Here is an 18,423-nt window from a genome sequence, read left to right as displayed (position 1 = left end):
ACACCTGTCCCTGGTCCCTGTGACACATCACCCTGCAGTGTCCCCCCACCCTGTCCCCAGCAGCCCAGGGACCCCACGAGCCAATGCAAGGCGCTGAGTGCGCAGCCAATTTGCATGGAAGGGACAAGGGGAAACCCCAGGAAATGCACAGCCCAGGCATTAATCAAATCTCTCTAATAATAAACCCCTGAGCCATGCAGGAGCTCGGGGCTGCAGCTCGTGGGGCCATGGCAGGAGCCGAGGGGGAGTAGCCACGGCTGGAGAGGCAGATGTGAGTTACCCCATGGGGGGCTGCAGGGGTCTGGGGTGAGGGGTTTGTCTGTGCCAGGGCTTGGGTTTTATCGTGCTGCCAGTGCCAGCAGGGAGTGGAGGGTCTGCTCAGAGCTCCCACCCTGCTGAAGGTGGCCAGTGCTGTGGGGCTGGAGAGGGAATCACAGAATGCTTTGAGCTGGTGGGGAGCTTAATTCTCATCCAGCCCCTGCCAAGGGCAGTGACACCTTCCACCATCCCAGCTTGCTCCAAGCCCGGTCCAACCTGGCCTTGGACACTTCCAGGGATGCAGGGGCAGTCACAGCTTTTCTGGGTAACCTGTGCCAGGGCCTGCCCACCCTCACAGGGAAGAATTTTTTCCTGATCACTAATCTAAATCTACCTTCCTTCAGCTTAAAGCCATCCCCCCTTGGCCTGTGGTTTCTTAAAGCTTGGTATGAGGGGTCTGTGGGAGAATTCAGAGGTTCCTGGTGGTTGAGAGGCAAAGGGAAAGACTCACCTGGCTCTGCTGGAAAACCCATGGCTGAGAATGTACCCTGGGACTCTCCGAGGAGGGAAAAATGAGGCTGAACATCCCCTTGGACGTGTCCTCGCAGCATCTGGGGGGGAGGGTCCGAGCCTGCAGCCCCTCAGCTTTAACACAGCCCCAAATCTGCTTCCCATTAATTGTCCCATGGGAAATCCCACCTAGATCAAGGATGGCTCAGCTCCCTGCCATCCCCAGGGCTTGCAGTAACCCCCAATCCTTCTGTGGCTTCTCTGGGTACAAAGATTCTTCCAAGAGCATCCCAGGACAGCAGTGGCTTGAACCTCACTCTGCCCTGGCAGTGTCTCCAGTCAGCTCGACAGAAAGTCATTATTTAATTTTATAGCAATGTTAATTGAACAAGTGGGAGTGTCAGGCCAGCATCCCAGTGCAGAGAGGATTTTTCCCTGGGAATGGGAGGGTTTCACACGTGCTGCCCCAGGCAGGATCCAGCCCATCCTCAGCCCCGCTGTAGGGAAGGTGCAGGAGATGCAAAGTGCCCAATGTCTGCACACTCCCGAGTCCTGGAGAGAGAGGAGAAATCCTGGCAGAGTGCAGAGGATTTTCTGTACAAAAATCAAAGGTTTGGCTTTGCCAAAGCAGGGGCTCACACTCAGGGCACACAGAGGCTGATGCTGCGGCTTTGGGGAGGTTTTAAACCTTTGGGCCCCGTCAGCACCAGCATCTCCCACCCATGCAGGAAACAGCTGCGGCTCCAGGCACGGCTCTGGGGAGGGATGTGGCTCCTGGGAGCCCTCCCAGGCAGCAAAGGGCACATTTCCACCACAGCCACCTCGTGCTGGGTTAGAGCTTCCTGCAGCTGCTCTGTCGTGCTGGCTGCAGACCTCGCACGTGGCACAACACAGGAGCTTTTAGCAGCCAGCTCATTCTAAAGAATGTAAAGTTTTGAGCAGATTTTTATGCTGCTGAGAACTGCTCCTGTGCCTCTGGCATCACATCCAGGGTGCAAGGGCAGGGGGAGCCCACAGTGATGGGGCAAGCAGCCTGTGATAGGGACAAGAGCACGTCCACCTCCAGCTGGCACTGGTTCAACAGTGCCTAAAGTCTCCTGGGGAGATTTCCCTCCTTCTTCTGCTCTGACATCTTACACATCAGCCTGGGTTTCACTATGACACTAGAACACCCAAGAGAAAGGGCAGGAATGACACACAAGGTCTTGTTTCTGGTATTTTCAGAAAAGCCTGTGAAGACAGGAATGATCACAGTGCTTGTGCTCCACTGGCAGGTGCAGGGGTCCCCAGACCCTCGGGGCACAGCACAGGTCCACCTCTAAGCCAGGGTGGGCTCTCTGTGTGTCCCCTGGGGCTGGCACAGGACACACACACAGCTTGAAAAGCAGATTTGGCTGCTCTTGCTCAAACCTGGGACCAGAGAGGGCTGAGGGACACCAGGACCTCCCTGCCAGGGGTCCCAGCCCTAGAAAGGGACGAGGTGGCTGCAGAGCAGGCCGGTGGTGGCCACCCCATGCCCACCTGTGTCTATGTTCTGCAGCCATGGATGGGACACGTGTGGGGCAGGATGCCATGAAGAACTGCACTGACCTGGAGTACTGGGACACCCTCGTTTCCCAGTGCATCCCCTGCAGCCTCGCCTGCAGGCAGTCCCCGGCCAGGAGGTGTGATGCTGTGTGTGGTGAGTGTTGGGGTGACTCTGGGTGGAAGAGTCAGGGATGGGGCAAAGCTGGGAGGGAGGATCAGAGCCCAGGAGGAACCCTGGGCAGGCTCTGAGCTGGCTCAAATTTGCAAAGCTTCCAGCCAAAACCACTGGGGGATGAGACAGCTTCCCTTGGATGAGATGGGGCTGGAAACAGCTCCAGAGCGAGGCCAGGAGCAAGTGCCTGCACCTCTGCTCCCTGCTGGGGTCACAGGGCTGCATCAACACTCGTGTCCCCTATCAGGGCCACCCCACCCTCCAAAGGCAGGGCTGGGGAGCCACCAGGTTGAGTGGATAATGATAAACCCCCAACCTGGGACAGGCACTGAGCTGTCCTGAAAAACAGGCAGGGAGGAGGAAAAGGGAGAGAGAAACTTTGCACCCCAACCCTGCGCCAGCGCCCATCCTTGACTCACAGGCTGAGGTGGCTTCAGCCCCTCCCAGGGCTCATTCAGCAGCCACAAGTGAAAATCTCCTCGCTGAGGACAGGAGATGCCATTCCTGGCATCCTGAGCCAGCGCTGAGGCAGATTTGGTGTGTCCCAAAAAGCCGTGCAAGCCCTGGGATGGCAGCAGCAGCTCTGAGAGCAGCAGCTGGGAGCTCCCAGGTGAGCACAGCTGCCTCTGCCTGGCTGAGACCATCCCCAGCCTGAGCAGCTGCCAGCAGACGCCTGTCCGGCTCTCCAGCCCAACATCATCCCAAATCCATGGATCTGTCACCCTGGCAGCCCTGCAGAGGCCGTCAGTGCTTTGGGCTGGGCTCATCCTCTCACCAGGCCGGGCATTGGGGTGGTGGGGATGGGCTGAGGACACCGTGACCATCTCCCTGCCCTCCCCCAGAGTCCATGGACTGCAACAAGAGACCTGGATTTTACTACGACGACCTTGTGAAGAACTGCATCGAGTGCAGCTCAGTGTGCGGGCAGCACCCCAAGGAATGTGCCCTGTCCTGCGACCGTGAGTTGGGGAAGGGGCACCAAAACACCCCCACTTTGTCCCAGGGGACTGCACTTCTGGGGGCTTCCATTTCACTGGGGCTGGGGAAAAGCAGCCAGGGCATCTCTTTCCCATTTTCTCCATCCTACAGTGGTTTTTCCCTGTGGTGTGCTGGTGTTTTACAGCAGCTGTGGATCCCACCCGGCTGAGCTGCCCCAGCCCTCGGGGAGGGCGAGTAGGAGGGCTCAGGGAGATCTCCAAGATCTCCAAGTCCTGCCCTGGGGCTGAGACGATCCCTGGAGATGAGGGAGGTGTGAACGGGGTGTGGGAAGGGATCTCTGCCTCACCATGGCAGGGAGGTGCCAGCGAACAGAGCTGCTCTCAAATTCCTCCCCAGTGGAGGGCACAGGTGCTTTCAGCTCTTCCCCTGTCAGAAAGCCACCCCAGGGTGTCTGAGCTGCCCCTTCTCTCCTGCCCCACAGCCACGCCCGCAGGGCCGGCGGCAGGGCTGGAGCAGAAGGCGTGTGCGGAGCAGGAGCCGTGGCTGGTGCTGTACCTGCTGCTGGGGCTCTGCCTCTGCTCCCTCATCTGCTCCCTGCTCCTGGGCTGGACCCACCTGCGCAGGAAGGGAGAGGGGGTCTCCTGCCAGGCCAGCGCTGGGACCTGCCACCGCCGGGAGGACCCTGCCAAAGGTGGGTGCTGCAGCGCTGCGGGCACTGGGAGATGCTGGGGAGCTTGTGGGGGGCAGGCTCAAAGCCTGGGGAGGCAGAAAAAGCAAAGACAAGGAGTGTGAGCCTGGAAGAGGAGCAGAGTGGACCCCTGTGCCCGATTCTGTAACCCCTCAGGCACTCAGCAAAGCCCAAGGCACAGCTCCCTCTTGGAGCTGCTCCATAGCTCCATGGACCTCTCCAGTCTCCATCCAGAGGCTGAGGGGAGAAAAGCCAACCCTCTTCCAAAACAAACACCTGTCCCAGAAAAACCCAGTTTTAGTTCTGCAGCCAGAGGGGCTTCACAAAGTCCTTGTGTTAGGGAGAAAAGCACAAAGGACAATGTGGAACAATTCAACATGGAGAAGGTGTTTTTATTCTTCCTCCTTTTCTTCTCTCCTGCCTTTCCAAAGAAAAATTGCCTACTTACCTATTCCTGCACACACATCACACACATCCATGTTTACATAAATCCACGTCAAAACCATGACTGTCAAAAATCACAGAGGAAGACCCCATGAGCCAATGTGACACCTGGAGTCACTCCAAGGACTGTCCCTCAAGCCATTCCTGTCTGCTTTGCTGAAGGACACAGGGATCAAAGGGTCATTTTTAAGATAAGCCAGGAGGTTTGGGGAGATTTTCTGGGTGTTTCAGGTGATGCAGTGAATCCATGCTGGGAGCTGGGTGTCCTCTCCAGTTCCAGGAGCAGCTTTTCACAGGCTCTAGTGCAGCACTTCAGAGCATTCTCAGGTAAAAGCTGCTCCTAAACCCCCTTGGCTGATGCAGAGTTTATTTGCAGATCAGCTGGTGGAAGCTGGCAGCGTTGGTGATGGATTCACCAGCATCAGAATCCCAGAGCCAGTGGAAACTTGTGGCTTTTGCTTCCCTGGACATGGCTCTGCTGTACAAGAGACCAAATCCTGTCACAGCAGCTCCTGTCACCCTGGGGAAAGAGCTGCTCCCTCCTTCTCCGGGATCTGCAGCACGGGAAGCGCTGGGGCCATTCCCAGCCCTGACGACGGCCACTTCAAAATCATCTGTTCTCCTTCCCAAGAGAAGACACCCATGGTGTGAGCACAGTGGATGTTCCAGCACGGGATCAGAATGGAGGGGTGCTCCCTCTGCCCCCGAATCAAAGCTGCTTCTCTGTTGCCAGTGACTGGAACAGCCTCTACCCAGCCCAGGCTGTGCCAAGGGCTGTAGGATACACACGGGGTTGGAGTTGCACAGAGCTGTTTGTTTCCACTCAGGAAACTGAATTCCCTTTATTCCTGAGCACTCCCAGTGAAAGAAGTTGCTTCCCATGCAGCAGGATCTGACTTCATCCTCCAGCTTGCCCTGGGTGCATCCTGGCCATTGGGGACATCTCATGGGGGCTTTTCATCCTGGTTCCACCACCAGCATCCCTGCAAAGGATCAGGTGGTGCCCACTGGTCCCCATGGAGAGCTCACCTCCCCCTGCTTGGAGATTCCTTCATGTACCAGAACAATTTTCAACACAGCTGTAAATGTCTCAAATGTGGAATTGGATCCAAGGATTTACTGGTGAAATTTATGAGTCAGTGTGGGAAGCTCCACTGTCAGTTTCCAGCCAGGAGTGATGGTGAGGCTTTGCCTCATGACCAGGACACGATGCTGAACATGAGGAGCTGGGACAGGCACCAAAATCCTCAGTGGAATTTGGTTTAAATATGAAAATTCATCCAAGGCTGAGATCTTTCTACAAAACTGGATTTATGTGTATCTGGCCTGGGTTATTCTGAAGAGCTGGTAGAAGTGAGGAATCAGCTGGAGATAAAGCTGCTTTGAGAGAATATTTTAATCTAACCTGGCTTTGAAAGCTACCAAGGAAAAATAGGGGTTTCAATGTGTAACTTGAAGTTCACATTTCCACTAAAGGAGACTGTAGGAATTTCTTGTTTGGTGAGGAATCCCTCTTGGTAGGAGCCTATCCCCTTCACTGTCTCAAACTAGAGCTTTAAACTTGTAGGAATAAATGTAATTCAATATATGCACAAATTGGTGTTGGGAAAGCAGACAGCAGACATGAGCAGAGTTATAATGGATTCTATCCCCTCTATATTATACATTCCTTTAAATATAAAGACTTTCTTATCACCAAAAAAGGCATTGCCTGGGAGGTTGAGCCTCTCACTCTGGTCACCTCCCACTCTCTTGGCACCCACAGTCCGTGGCCTCCCAACCTCCAGACCTTCTCTACGTCCCAGCAAACCTGGAGACCCCCTTGGCCTCTCTTCTCTCATCAGTGCCTTCCCCTCCACCTCCACAGCCTCAGCTCCCTCCTGTGGAATCTGTTCCAGTGCCCTCAGCTCTCCTGCTGTCAGTTCCTGTGATCCCCAGACCTGTGCTTTCCTGCCCCACAATCTCCTACACCCAAATCCTCTGGCATCAATAGCAACCTGATTCCTCTAGGACTCCAAAAGCCTTTCAGCCCCAGAAGTCCCCTTGGCCTCCAACCCTTGCTCAGCCTCAGCTCTCCCTGGCGTGGATTAATCTCTCCCTCAGCCTCCCCAGGCTCTCGGGTCCTGTTGCAGCTCAGCCTCTTTCTTGCCCTCCCACCATCTCCTGCTCTGCCCTTCTCTCCTACATCCTTCAGTCTCCCTCTTGGTTCTCCTCAGGTTCCTGCTTGTGCTCAGACCTCCAAAGCCTCTTGGCTTCTCCTCTCCCCTCGCTCCTGCTCCCTTCCTGCAGCACCATGTCTCCCACCCTCCCCGGGGCCCCCCAGCACCGACAGCCCCACATCTCTTCCTCCTCTGGGTTTCCCTTCCCAGACTCTGCAGGGAGAATCCCAGGATGGTTTGTGTTGGAAGGAATCTTAGAGATGATCCCATTCCAGCCCTGCCATGGGCAGGGACACCTTCCACTGTCCCAGGTGGCTCCAAGCCCCATCCAGCCTGGCCTTGGACACTTCCAGGGATCCAGGGGCAGGAACTTTTCGGGGCAACCTCTGCCAGGGCCTCCCCACCCTCACAGGGAGGAATTTTTTCCCTATTTCCCATCTAACCCTGCCCCCTGGCACTGGGAAGCCATTCCCTTTTGTCCTGTTACCCTTTGCTCTTGTCCCCAGTTCCTCTCCAGCTCTCCTGGAGCCTTCTCTTCTCCAGGTGAGCATCCCCAGCTGTCCCAGCCTGGCTCCATGGCAGAGGAGCTCCAGCCCTCAGAGCAGCTCTCTGGACTCTCTCCACAGTTACACATCCTGTTTATTTCAGGGGCTCCAGAGCTGGAATCAGTGCTCCACGTCAAGGGTTTTGCACTTACCTTGGGGCAGCACCAGCACATCCTCCCCTGACACCAGGGCAGGGAATGCCCCCAGCTCCGTGCCCCCTCTGCCCAGGCACTTTCCAGCAAGGACAGGGAATTCAGGAGAAAGGAGAACCCTCAGCAGCAGCCGGTGCCTTACCAGGCTGCCCCTTTCCAGCAGGGAGCTCCTGGGGACACGTGGATCCAGCCCAGCTCTGGTGCCCTACAGACCTTCAAGTGTCACCTCCAGGAACCCCTGGTCATGGTATTTATACAAAGAGATTCAGAGCCTTATTTAAGAACAGGACAGAATTAAGTGAACACGTGGCACCAGTGTTGCAGTTAGAGCATCCCTGGAGGATCAAGAGGCATCAATTATTCAAATGAGAAGGATTTTAGGGCCATGCCTGTGCCAGTGAGAGCAGGAGCTGACCCTGTGTGGCACCAGCAGCTCCTGCCCCAGCTGGCTCAGGAGGCCACTCACCTCACACCCAGGCAAAGCCAGGGTTGGGACAGGGCTGCTCCTCCTGTGGTGTCTCAAAAATTGGGGAAAACACTCATCAGAAGCCAAGTCCTTCCCAGATACAAGAGAGAAACATCCCTCACCCTCCCCTCCTTGTGGGAATATAACTACAATTATCAACAGAGAAAAGGTAACACAGAGCAACTTGAACAAATTAGCAGGAAAAAAATGAACACCCTTAGCTGGAGAACCAAGAGGAATCAATGGTTTGGCATCACATTCTACAGCCACTGGCCAGCAGCTCCAAAGGGAGACATCAGTTCCAGCATTAGAGGGACACTGTACAGGACAGCAGCAATTCCAGATGGGATGAGTTAAACCAAGTGGAATTAAGGACACTGATTCTGAGCAAGAGCTCCTGCCCAGGGTTTAACCAGCTCTCACATTTCTGCTTTCTCCATCAGGCAAAGCTTTATCTCTACTCCAGTGGCTGAGGGACATGAAAATGTAGCTAAAACCACTTTTCTGGCTGTTTTTGTGTCCCCCGTAGAGCTGTGCTCGCTGCTGGCAGGTAACAGAACACACCCCACCGTGAGCCTGCATCGCTGCACCACTCTTTGTTTCCAGGCATTTCTGCAAAAGCCTCCTCCCAACAGATCCAGCTGTGCCGATAGAAAATGAACCTCAAAATAAACAAGTCAAGCCCAAACTGCTCCCCCGGACGAGGAGCTGTCACTGCTGACTGTCAGCACATCAGGGACCCTCCCTTCGCCTGTTCCGTGGCCGGAGTTTTCCTCCAGGCGAGGTTGAGGGAGCTCCACGGAGGAACCTCCGGCTCTGCCGGGAATAATTCAGGGCAGGAGCTGCCTGGCTGCTGCTGCAGGGATGGGGAGGGAGAGAAGGCTGTGCTTGAGAGAAAGCAGCAGGAGGGGCAGCGCTGCTCGTACGGCAGCAGCTGCTTTTCTGTTTTTATAGGAAAAGGGAAAATGCTGTCCGCTCCTCCCAGAACCCGCATGGATTTACTGCTGCTGGAAATAGAAATGGTGTGATTCGGGCAGGGACACGGGGGCTGGGGTGGCAGGCGGGACAGAGGGGAAAGAAAAGAATAATAGACCTTTTAATACCCCAAGAATTCCGTTTTTGAAAGCAGAAAGAGACCCTTGAAAGCTCCCCCCGAGAACCATGTGCAGCCGCACAGAGCAGAACCCTCTCCACCAGATGGGCGGGGAGGAAGAATTAAAGGTGATTTATACGGCTGCCTCGTCCCTAAACAATTTGTTCCTAAAGGCTTAACAAAGCCGGCTGCAGCAGCTCCGCCGGCTGAGCGTGTGCTGTGGAGAACAGAATTCATTAGAAGGGCAGCCAAAGGCTCAGACATAGGCGCCACAAAGCGAAGGCACCGGCGGAGCCATCCTCATCCTCACCGGGCGGTGGCAGTCCTCATCCAGGCGGGAATGCCAATGCAGCAGCCGGGAATGACGAGGGGCTGGCTCCTGCCTTCCTCCGCAAGGCTGCTGCATTACCGGGAGCGGCGGAATCCGCACGATCCCGTGCCCGGCCCGGGGGAAGGAGGGGCCGCGGCTGCCGCTCCCCAGCCGGGCTGCACCGCAGGAACGCTCCGGTTCAGCCACCGAGTACCGATGGAAATGGAATTAACCCGGCGCGATGTGCTGTTCCACAGGCTGGGAACGCGATGGCCTCGGCAGCACTACCCACACCACACCCAACCTCCTGCATCTCACTCGAGATGCTTCAACTCATCCTGTCCTCCTCCTTGCCCTGTCACAGACGTACAAAACCTCCTCGTACTGTTCCAGGCTGTGTGCAAATCGAAAGAATTCCATCGTCCTTCTGCTCAGCTGCTCTTGTAAGACAGTCATTTAAAAACCAAGCACACTCAATTCCCTTCTTTTCCTGTTTTTCTGTTTATCAGGCTGTGTCTCAGGTGGGTTAGACAGCCATACCTCATTCCTAGAGCACAGAAATAAAGGCTTAGATCCCTCCCTGCCTTTCCACACTGGCAAAGCCAAGGAATGGCTGGCTGTGGTTTTATGCAGAGGTTAAAGATCAGAGAAGCTGTGGCTGCTCCATAATCCCTGGAAGTGCCCAAGGCCAGGTTGGACAGGGCTTGGAGCAGCCTCGGATAGTGGAAAGTGTCCCTGCCCATGGCAGGGGCTGGAACAAGATGATCCTCAAAGTCCAATCCAAACCACTCTGTGACTTTTGGTGTGACACCAATTTACCCAGTGCCCAACTGACACTTCACCCTCTCCACAAGGGAGAACAAAGCTATTTTTGCTCTTCCAGCTCTGTTCTGAAGGCTTCCTCTCCCAGGCTGCGATTCCACCCCCAGCCCAAGCTCCTGAGAGCCAAGACCCAGCACGAGCAGCTCCCCAGAGCGATGGAGGGGGAGGAAGGGCCCCAGAGCTGCGAGCTGAGAACACCAACACACAGGCTGTGGCACTGCAAGAAGAGAAGAGCACGTGAAGAGTTAATCCATGTGGGAGGATACAAGGAACCAATACCAGCCTAGCACATACCAGGAAAATGTGTTGTTTACTTAGAGCACTGCAGAAGGGCTCAATAGCAGCAGATCCATCGCTCAAAGCTGCCCGGGCAGCGACCGTTCCCAACAGATGGTACATTTTTCACGACTGAGGTTCTCTCAAGTGTCAGATATATATATATATATATATATATATATATATATATATATAAATCCACCTTTGGAAGGCAGCAGGGGAAAAAATAAAACAAACCAAAACCAGCAACAATAAAACAAGCGCTTTTGAGAAATATCAAACTTATTCACAAGATTAAAAAAAAAACCAAAAAAGAAATAAACAAAACCAAAAAGAACCAAGACCACTCTTACAGTATAAACACGCCAATTCATTCATTTTTACTGATGGTTGCATTTATGAATTTCATTCTTGTGAAAAAAGGGAATAAAAGGAAAAAAAATTAAGAAAATAGCTATTTATAGAAAACAAAACAAAAAAGGGCTCAAACAACAGAATCTGTGCTGATGCTTTTGGATGAGCAGTCCGATGGCATTGAACATTACCTGTGCAAGCAGGCATGCTTGAAAACCTGTCTGAGTACTGCAGCTTCAGTTCCACAATCCAGGATTTCTTTTGTGGTTGTTGGAAAAAAAGGAGCCTAATAGTTTCATACTGTATTTATTTAATAACTAAAATTCACAAATAAAAAGATACTTGCAAAGTCCTTTAGTTGTCTCATCCCCTCCTCCTCCACTCTACTGCTTTCAGACCCATATGCATAAAAAAATGGGTTTGGATTTTTAAATTTTAACTGTTATATGATTGGTCGTTGGAGCTGAAGCACCAAATGGAGAAGATGCTTTATGGAGATGAGGGTAGAATCCTTTGCCTTCCCACACACATTTTGGAGGAACACAGGAGATGTACCAGTGCCCGGACTCCTCTGCTCCCATTTCCCCCACCCAGAGCATTCCTTTCATTTTATATTTCCTCTGTTAAGTGACTGACTGCAGCCTCTTTTCCCCCTTTCTGTCCTCGTGGAACTGCACACACGTTGGACATTGTTCATTTCTCACTCTCCAGGCTGTGAGTCAGTGTCAAGTAGGTCCTGTTACAGCTCAGTGCGAGTTGGTTTGTAATGGGTCTTTTCATTTCAGGTAGGTTTGTGTGTCGATTCAGAAGGCTTGCGTTGTTTCTTCCTTGTTTACATCTGACAAGCTGCTGGATAAGGCTATTCATACTCCAGGAACTGTTTGTGATAGAACAGCAAATATCTGGAAGAAAGCAGAGGGACAGTGTCAGTTCTGTGCTGAAGCAGATGAGTTTCCATTGATGCAACTGTAAGACATGAGGGCTGTTAATTCTGGTTTTCTTTTCAATTTGAGGTGATTCCAGGGACAGAGAGAGGAGGGAAGACAGCTGACATAATTTTACCAGCAACTCAGGGAACTGAACAGCTGTACATCAAAGAGGAGCCCCATGGATGCCCCATCCCTGGAAGTGTTCAAGGCCAGGGACAGGACTTGGATAGTGAAAGGTGTTCCTGCCCATGGCAGGGGGTTGGAGTGAGATGAGATTTAAGGTCTTCTCTTAGCCAGGCCATTCTATGATCCTATGAAAGAGTCAAACCTTCTAAAATCTACTCAGGAACTGAAAACTCTGGAAGATTGGATTCTGCAGGTGCCCAGTCAGCAGCCATTTAACACTAATGTGACACAAAATAAAGGTGCTTTAAGATGCAACTGTGGCTTTAGAGTCACACTACCAGAGCTCAGACCAGGATTACTGCAAACTGCCTCCCTTTTACTAGAACAGAAGCAAAATGAAGCAGCAGCCACGTGTGTGAACACTCATGTCCCAGTCAAATATCTGATGTGTCAATGTGCACTCAAATCTGGTGTTTTAAAGGATGAAATCCTTCCTGTCCCTAATTACTGTGTGTGTACTGGTACAAAAGGGAGCTCAGCCCCTGAGCAGTCACACAGAAGAAGGGGACTGATCCCCACAGAAGGAACCCTGTTCCCACACTGACACAGCCACTGCTGAGTCCTCAGAACACTTGTGAGATGTTCCAATTGTTTTAATTCCATCCAAGTCCTATGGATTCCCTCACACGACACAGAGCTACCATGTCAGCCTTCATCTGAACCAGGGAAATGTATCAAAGCTCAAAGCAGCCTTTATGGGCAATAGTTGTGTTGTACATCCTCTCCTCCTTGCCTCTGGCAGGTTCTTCCATGGGCATAACCCCATCTGAGCACCAGGCATGTGTTACTGAATTACAACAAACTCATTTCTCTGCTCACCTCAAAGCAGAAGTTCCCTGTCAAGTCATTTAACACTAAAATTCAGGTATTATAGATTTCTGTTTTTATTTCCCAATTGAAGTTTAAAAAAAGGAAAATAAGGAAAATCTATTAAAAAAATTACAACCTGAACATTGTGCCTGCAGCAATCCTTGAAAATGTCATGAATAATTAAAACAAAAATGGTAAAGACTTATCTCTGCAGTACCAAGTCTGCAGACAAAAATGCAAAATGAAGACTTAAAACCTTAAGTTGCTTTTTTCTTGGAATATACACCAGTCCTCAGTGCTTCCCCAAAATGAGGAACACCGCAGTGCTTCCCCTGAAAAATACTGCTCTGTCCTCCCAAAACTTGTGTAATACAAATATCAGAAGCCATAATGTCAATCTGAGATTAATTTAAAGCCACAAGCTTAGAAACAGCTCATGTTCTCTACCTGCCTCCCATACAGCCTTGCTATTCTGGGTCACAGCACTTCCTTAATGGCTTTTCTTCAAATCTTTTACATTCATAATAATCCAAAGGTTCTGCAGGCACAGACTGGATTGTGTCCCAGAGTTAAGCGCTGCTCCTGCACTGGCTGATCACATCACTTTGGTTTTCAAAATCCCTTCCATTAGCAGGAATTTAGACATGAGCACCAGTTCCAGACACTGCAGTGTCATCTGATGTCCCCTCCCTTTCCTTCAGCAAATCCAGGGTTATAAAGCAATTATGTAAAATATAATTGTCTGGTCTCCATTGAAGCACTGAGCATTACGAGAGATATTCAAGAGAGAAATTATCCTTCTCTATGATTAAAATGAGTTTTTTAAAGTAAGGAAAACACAACAAAGGTTAAAGTTTGCCTTCCTTTCCCCTTCCCAGGTGACCACTTACCCTTCACTGTCTAGCACATCCTTAATGCTTGCCTTGGTGATAATGGCATCATCACACTTGAACCACTGGTCCTTGTGCTGCCGGATGAAGCTGGTATAGTGCCCGCTCTCCAAGGTTCCCTGGTGATTAACTACTGCAAACAAGGAATACCTGGGACAGAAAACACATCATGAATACTTGCATCAAAAGCGGGAAAACAACAGAAGTTTCACACAGGCAGAAGCTTTTGTTCATAAACACACATAGTAATGGTAAAGGAACTGATCCATCAGTAAAACACCAGCTTTAAAACTAGCTGGGAAGAGAGTGGCCTTGCTCAGGGGAAAAAATAAACATTTTTCTTTTCCTGTCTTGCTGTTTTTGCAACTCTCCAGTCTGGTGACCACTGTCAGCTTTACCAATACTGGCTATCAAATTTACTTTTAAAATAGATCAATATTGGTGCATTCCTGAACAGAACCACTGATTATCCAGTCTGACCTTTTACTTCCCTGATTTACTCTAGTGAACCAGAAAAAATGCATTTGAGGTATGGTCAAGGAGGTAATCTTAGATATTTCTAATGATAAACTGCTGAACTGATTAACTGCCCTTAATCTGCAAAGCCTGTACTTATTTTGAAATGTGAATATATTCAGCCTCAACTTCCAGCTCTCAGGTGCTGCTGTGCATTTGCCTGAAAACCTGCAGGCCCATGTCTGCAGTTCCAAAAAAGATACTGATAATCAAGTTGCTCTCATTTTCTTTTTCCTTTTATTTTTTTAAAAGTGCAAGACTGAAGTCTTTGACTCTTTTGTTCTAAGGTAAGATTTTGTTTCCAGTCTTAAATACACTAGTGGCTCTTTTTCAAGTATTTTCCACTCTCTTTTAACTCTTTCATAAAATGCTGCTCTCACACTTGGTGACACAAGCACAACTACACAATGGTAAAACAATCTCCCTAATCTCACTTGATATTGTCCTACTCAAATTCAAAATTCACAGAACTCTTCTGACACAGCAGTGCCACAACAAGGCACCTATTCACTGACTGCCTACAGAGCCACTGATTTAGAGCCACCCTCTCTAGGGGAGTCCTTGAATCCAACTAGGAAGGACTGCACCCTTCAGCCACAGCTGGAGCCTTCTGACATTGCCCCAGCTGTTCCCTGCCACCCAGATCCCTCAGGAATCCAAATGTCTTTGCACTCATTACCTAAATCTGATTAATTTTTAACAATTTCTCCAAGTTAAGGCATGTGCAAACCTCCGAAGTGATCAGCTGTGTTACCTTCAGACCTTTTCTAACACTAGTGAACACCCCACATCTCATGATTCAAGTTGTAGGCCCACACAACACCTGCACTAAGACCTGGATTGTTTGGTTTTACATCTTTGTGTGATTCCGGTTTCTTACTGAAACTTTTAGTAGCAAACCAAGTGCCTTGAATTTAAATACACAGCAGCAGCCATGAAACTTGTAACTTTATTTAACTTAAAGAGGTAAGGTTTGTGTCACCATTTCTAGTCCCATAAAGTAATGGATACTAGTTTAAATTACACCCCCTTTACGTTCTTGAGCAAATCCCACACCAGTCCATCATGTTTTCCAACTGGAATCAATACCTGACCAATAGACCATGGGATTACTGGGATCATTTACTCCTGACTCTGAGTGTCAGTGTTCTATTAGCTTTCTTTGGTCCTCTGGAACTCCCTTTGCCATTGGAATGGGAAGAGGAATATTTCAAGGAAACACCCATCCCTTGTAATAAATATGGTGACCACAGCATTTAATTTTGCCCACAGACCATTTGCTGGGGGCATCACCCTCAGCTCTGGAACAGCTGCCACAGCCCACAGAAGGGCAGGAACTGCAGTGAGTGAAGCTTTATTTTGCAACATTTCAGACTTACTGTGCTGTCAGATATGGTAATGCACTGCAGGATATAAAACAACACCATCTCCTTCTGGAAGGCAACTACCTTTCACAATAGGAGTCATGGAATGTACCACTTACTTATTATCATTGTTTAGACTATCCGTCGGCTGCTGGTACTGCCCGTTCATTCTGCTCTCTTTACTGCAACACACACACACACAAAAATCCAGTCACTTAAAGCAGTGGCTTCTCAAACCCAGGAAATTGCTCTGATATGACACACAGCCCGTGTGCTGAATCCAGGTCCTTATTCCAGCTGAGCAGCAAAGGGCTGATTAGGATGCTAAAGATGCTTTATTTGCTCTCACAGCAGTGCTACATCACAAATACCATTTCTCCTCCTGGTCAAGGCTTCAGTGCTGCAAATACACATCTGTTTATGTCAAATGTTTTATCCAAAAAGCTTAAAACAGGTTAAGAAAAGATTTGTATTTGAAACCCAGGAAATTATCTAATTACATCAATCCTTTATCTTGTGATGGGTCAGTCATCCCGGCTCTGACTTGTAAATTCATTTTGTGTTTTGACAGCAGCAATAGGATTATGCTGTTGATTTCCTAGCTGGTGAAATTCAGACTACTGAGTTATGCCTGCTGATTATCCCATCTCTATTCCATTATGCTTGATACTTTCATCAGCAGAGCCTGTTCTATCCAGGGAGAATTCACCACAGAGGAACAAGGAAGTCTCAAAATCTCCAGAATATATTGGAATAAACCATATATTCTTAATATAACAGTATTTAACAGAGCTTCAGGGCTCTCCTTTATCTCTTGGTAGATGCATCTACTTTTTTTCCTGGGAAATGAGGAGTGCAGGCAAAGCTTGAAATTGTAAGTAAAATCTCAGCATCAAAAAGAGTCTCTCTGTTAAGAGATACCATGGTTTGGGGCTTTCTGCACTGCTTCAGATATAAATTAAATCTGAATATCCTCTTGCATATTTGCATGAATACCTGACAAAGACTTTTTAATTAAGCTGATTAAATTCCTTTCATAAAGGTGCATTTATATAAATGCCACGTCTTCCACAAACCTGGGAGGTGGAAGAAGTCTTGCTGTTTCTATTTTAATCTGGACTGTTTTTGCTTCTTGCAGCATTCCCTAAACAGAAGTTGAAGGTACTAAACAAAAACCCCCAGGTTCACGTATGTGCAGGAATAAAGAGGAAGGATTTTTATAACTTCAGGAATACTTGTTAGGGATTAAGTTGGCTCTGTTCTGGCCAACTGCACAGGATGGCAGGTGGGTGGGCACAGAGGGGATGGGACCAAAGCAGGGATCTGAAGGCAGGATGGATCTGGGTCTATAAATTTAACAGGCAACCAGAAACATAACACACATTAATTAAAGAATCCCACCACAATGTTTAAATATAAATCCTTTTCAGGCACATGAAATGAAACAGCTTATCTAAAAATGGGTTTAGACAAGCTACACCTTCCACAGAGATGCTCATGGCAGAAAAACCATCGCAGACACTTTTCTGTACCCTCAAGTATGCTCCTTGTTTTGTGCTGCACAGGTATGAACTGGGAACCAGTTCTGCTCAGGTCTGTGGAGGGTTTTGGACTTGGAACCCACCTGGAAGCCATGAAAGGTGTCATGTCCAGCTCCAGTGGAAACGAGACATACGTAGTGATCTTCCGCCTCAGTTTGGCTGAGTGTTCAAACCGCTGCAGGCAAAGGCAAGAGGTTTTTTCTTTAGAGAAAAGTTAAATTTTATGTCTTTTATAAATGTCCTAAGCTTAGAAACAATAACATGAAAGCATATTAGCAGGACATTGCAGGGACAGCCCCAGATTTTTCCCACCAGCTCTCTGGGAATGTCCAAGTAAATAACGACATATTTCTCCCAGGAAAATAAACATTTGTGTTGATACACTATTAATTAGATTATTTACCTTGATATCTATGCATACAAACTTATTCTCATCTGACATCAAAGAAAAAAATACATTAAACAGGGAGAGCACAGACAGCCTTTACCCAAAGCAGTGTTCATTGGCACTAGGGCTGTACAAACCCATGGCTGCTGCCTACCCTGGCTCACAGAACCAGTGATAACAGAGTTTGTCTTTGGATTCATATCCTGAATCCACCCATCCAATCATCTCAAGTGACAGGAGTCAAACCTACACAGGAATACCCATTCAAATTATGGCAAAAAATGGAATATGCTAACAAAAAAAGCCTTGTCCCTCAGCCAAAAGGGGCCTGCAATACCCACCATCCTCTCCTCGTCTCCTTCACTGAACATTAAATGGAAACAGGAACAAATACCAGAGATGAATGAGTTTCTATTTAAAGGCAGCTGCCCTCTCAATTTCTCAGAAATTCTGCTCTATTTACACTTCAAGTTAATTATTTTCCAATTGTGATGCTGTAACAATTCCCTAGCAACAGATCCAGATGTGAAAAGCTGAGACTTCTGTAATTCTTATCTTTTGTGTTTCTCTTTTGCATTAACACACAAAATGAAATTTGCATTTTTGCGTAGACAGGACAACACAATCACTTAGGAAAAGTAATTTATTTTCCAAAAAATCTTCAGTCATTTGGGATGACACAAATACTGAACTATGTATAGGAAAGGAGTGGAGCACATCCACCTTGACTTTGACTTGCCTAAAGAGCAGAATCATGAAGGTCCATCTTGTCAACTACTCCATAGCAATAAAAACAAAAGCCCAAAATTGCCTCCAAAAGTCAAGCACTCCTGAAACCTCAATTCAGTGATGAAACAATATCCTTCAGGAAGATCAGAAACAACCAAATCAAAACAAAGGAACTGTGCTTCTACCCAGTCCAGTCAGGCTGTAACACCTTTGGCATGTGACATTGCACATCCTCATGGTCAATGCTCAAGATGCAGCTGAAGAAGCTGGTGGGGATGAACACCTGCAGGCCTGTGAATTAGAGGGGGAAGTCTTTCCACTTGTAACACCTTCTTCTAGGATGTGGATCCATCTT

The 18,423-nt window shown here is 49.2% G+C and overlaps 2 protein-coding genes across 9 annotated transcripts in view; one reads left to right on the top strand and one right to left on the bottom strand.

Annotated features, from left to right (window-relative positions):
* Positions 1-203: 203 nt before the first annotated feature.
* TNFRSF13B (TNF receptor superfamily member 13B) lies at positions 204-8,548 on the top strand. The gene is made up of 5 exons (XM_086854531.1): positions 204-271; positions 2,309-2,449; positions 3,310-3,426; positions 3,888-4,097; positions 4,915-8,548. The coding sequence occupies exons 2-5, from the start codon at positions 2,311-2,313 to the stop codon at positions 5,187-5,189; spliced, it is 741 nt and encodes a 246-aa protein (XP_086710657.1). The 5' UTR covers positions 204-271; positions 2,309-2,310; the 3' UTR covers positions 5,190-8,548.
* Positions 8,549-11,005: 2,457 nt separating this feature from the next.
* Positions 11,006-18,423, bottom strand: part of USP22 (ubiquitin specific peptidase 22) — a 91,909-nt gene continuing 84,491 nt past the window's right edge. For all 8 annotated transcript variants that reach the window (XM_086854516.1, XM_086854518.1, XM_086854522.1 and 5 more), the window contains 4 exons: positions 17,035-17,126; positions 15,530-15,592; positions 13,531-13,680; positions 11,006-11,617 (listed from right to left, as the gene is read on the bottom strand). In XM_086854516.1, coding sequence (XP_086710642.1) covers positions 11,575-11,617; positions 13,531-13,680; positions 15,530-15,592; positions 17,035-17,126 — 348 coding nt within the window. In that variant the 3' untranslated portion in view covers positions 11,006-11,574. The remainder of the gene's footprint in view (positions 11,618-13,530; positions 13,681-15,529; positions 15,593-17,034; positions 17,127-18,423) is intronic.

This window comes from Cyanistes caeruleus, chromosome 17 (genome assembly GCF_971803275.1).
Source record: "Cyanistes caeruleus chromosome 17, bCyaCae1.hap1.1, whole genome shotgun sequence".
NCBI classification, from domain to species: Eukaryota; Metazoa; Chordata; class Aves; order Passeriformes; family Paridae; genus Cyanistes; species Cyanistes caeruleus.
This window is presented reverse-complemented; position numbering and strand designations above follow the sequence as displayed.

Bases quoted from the DNA above. Each gene is read 5' to 3' on its own strand.
- TNFRSF13B (XM_086854531.1), top strand. From the start codon at position 2,311: ATGGATGGGACACGTGTGGGGCAGGATGCCATGAAGAACTGCACTGAC. The intron at 2,450-3,309 runs GTGAGTGTTGGG...GCCCTCCCCCAG, and splicing joins GAGGTGTGATGCTGTGTGTG to AGTCCATGGACTGCAACAAG. The intron at 4,098-4,914 runs GTGGGTGCTGCA...GTTTATTTGCAG, and splicing joins CCGGGAGGACCCTGCCAAAG to ATCAGCTGGTGGAAGCTGGC.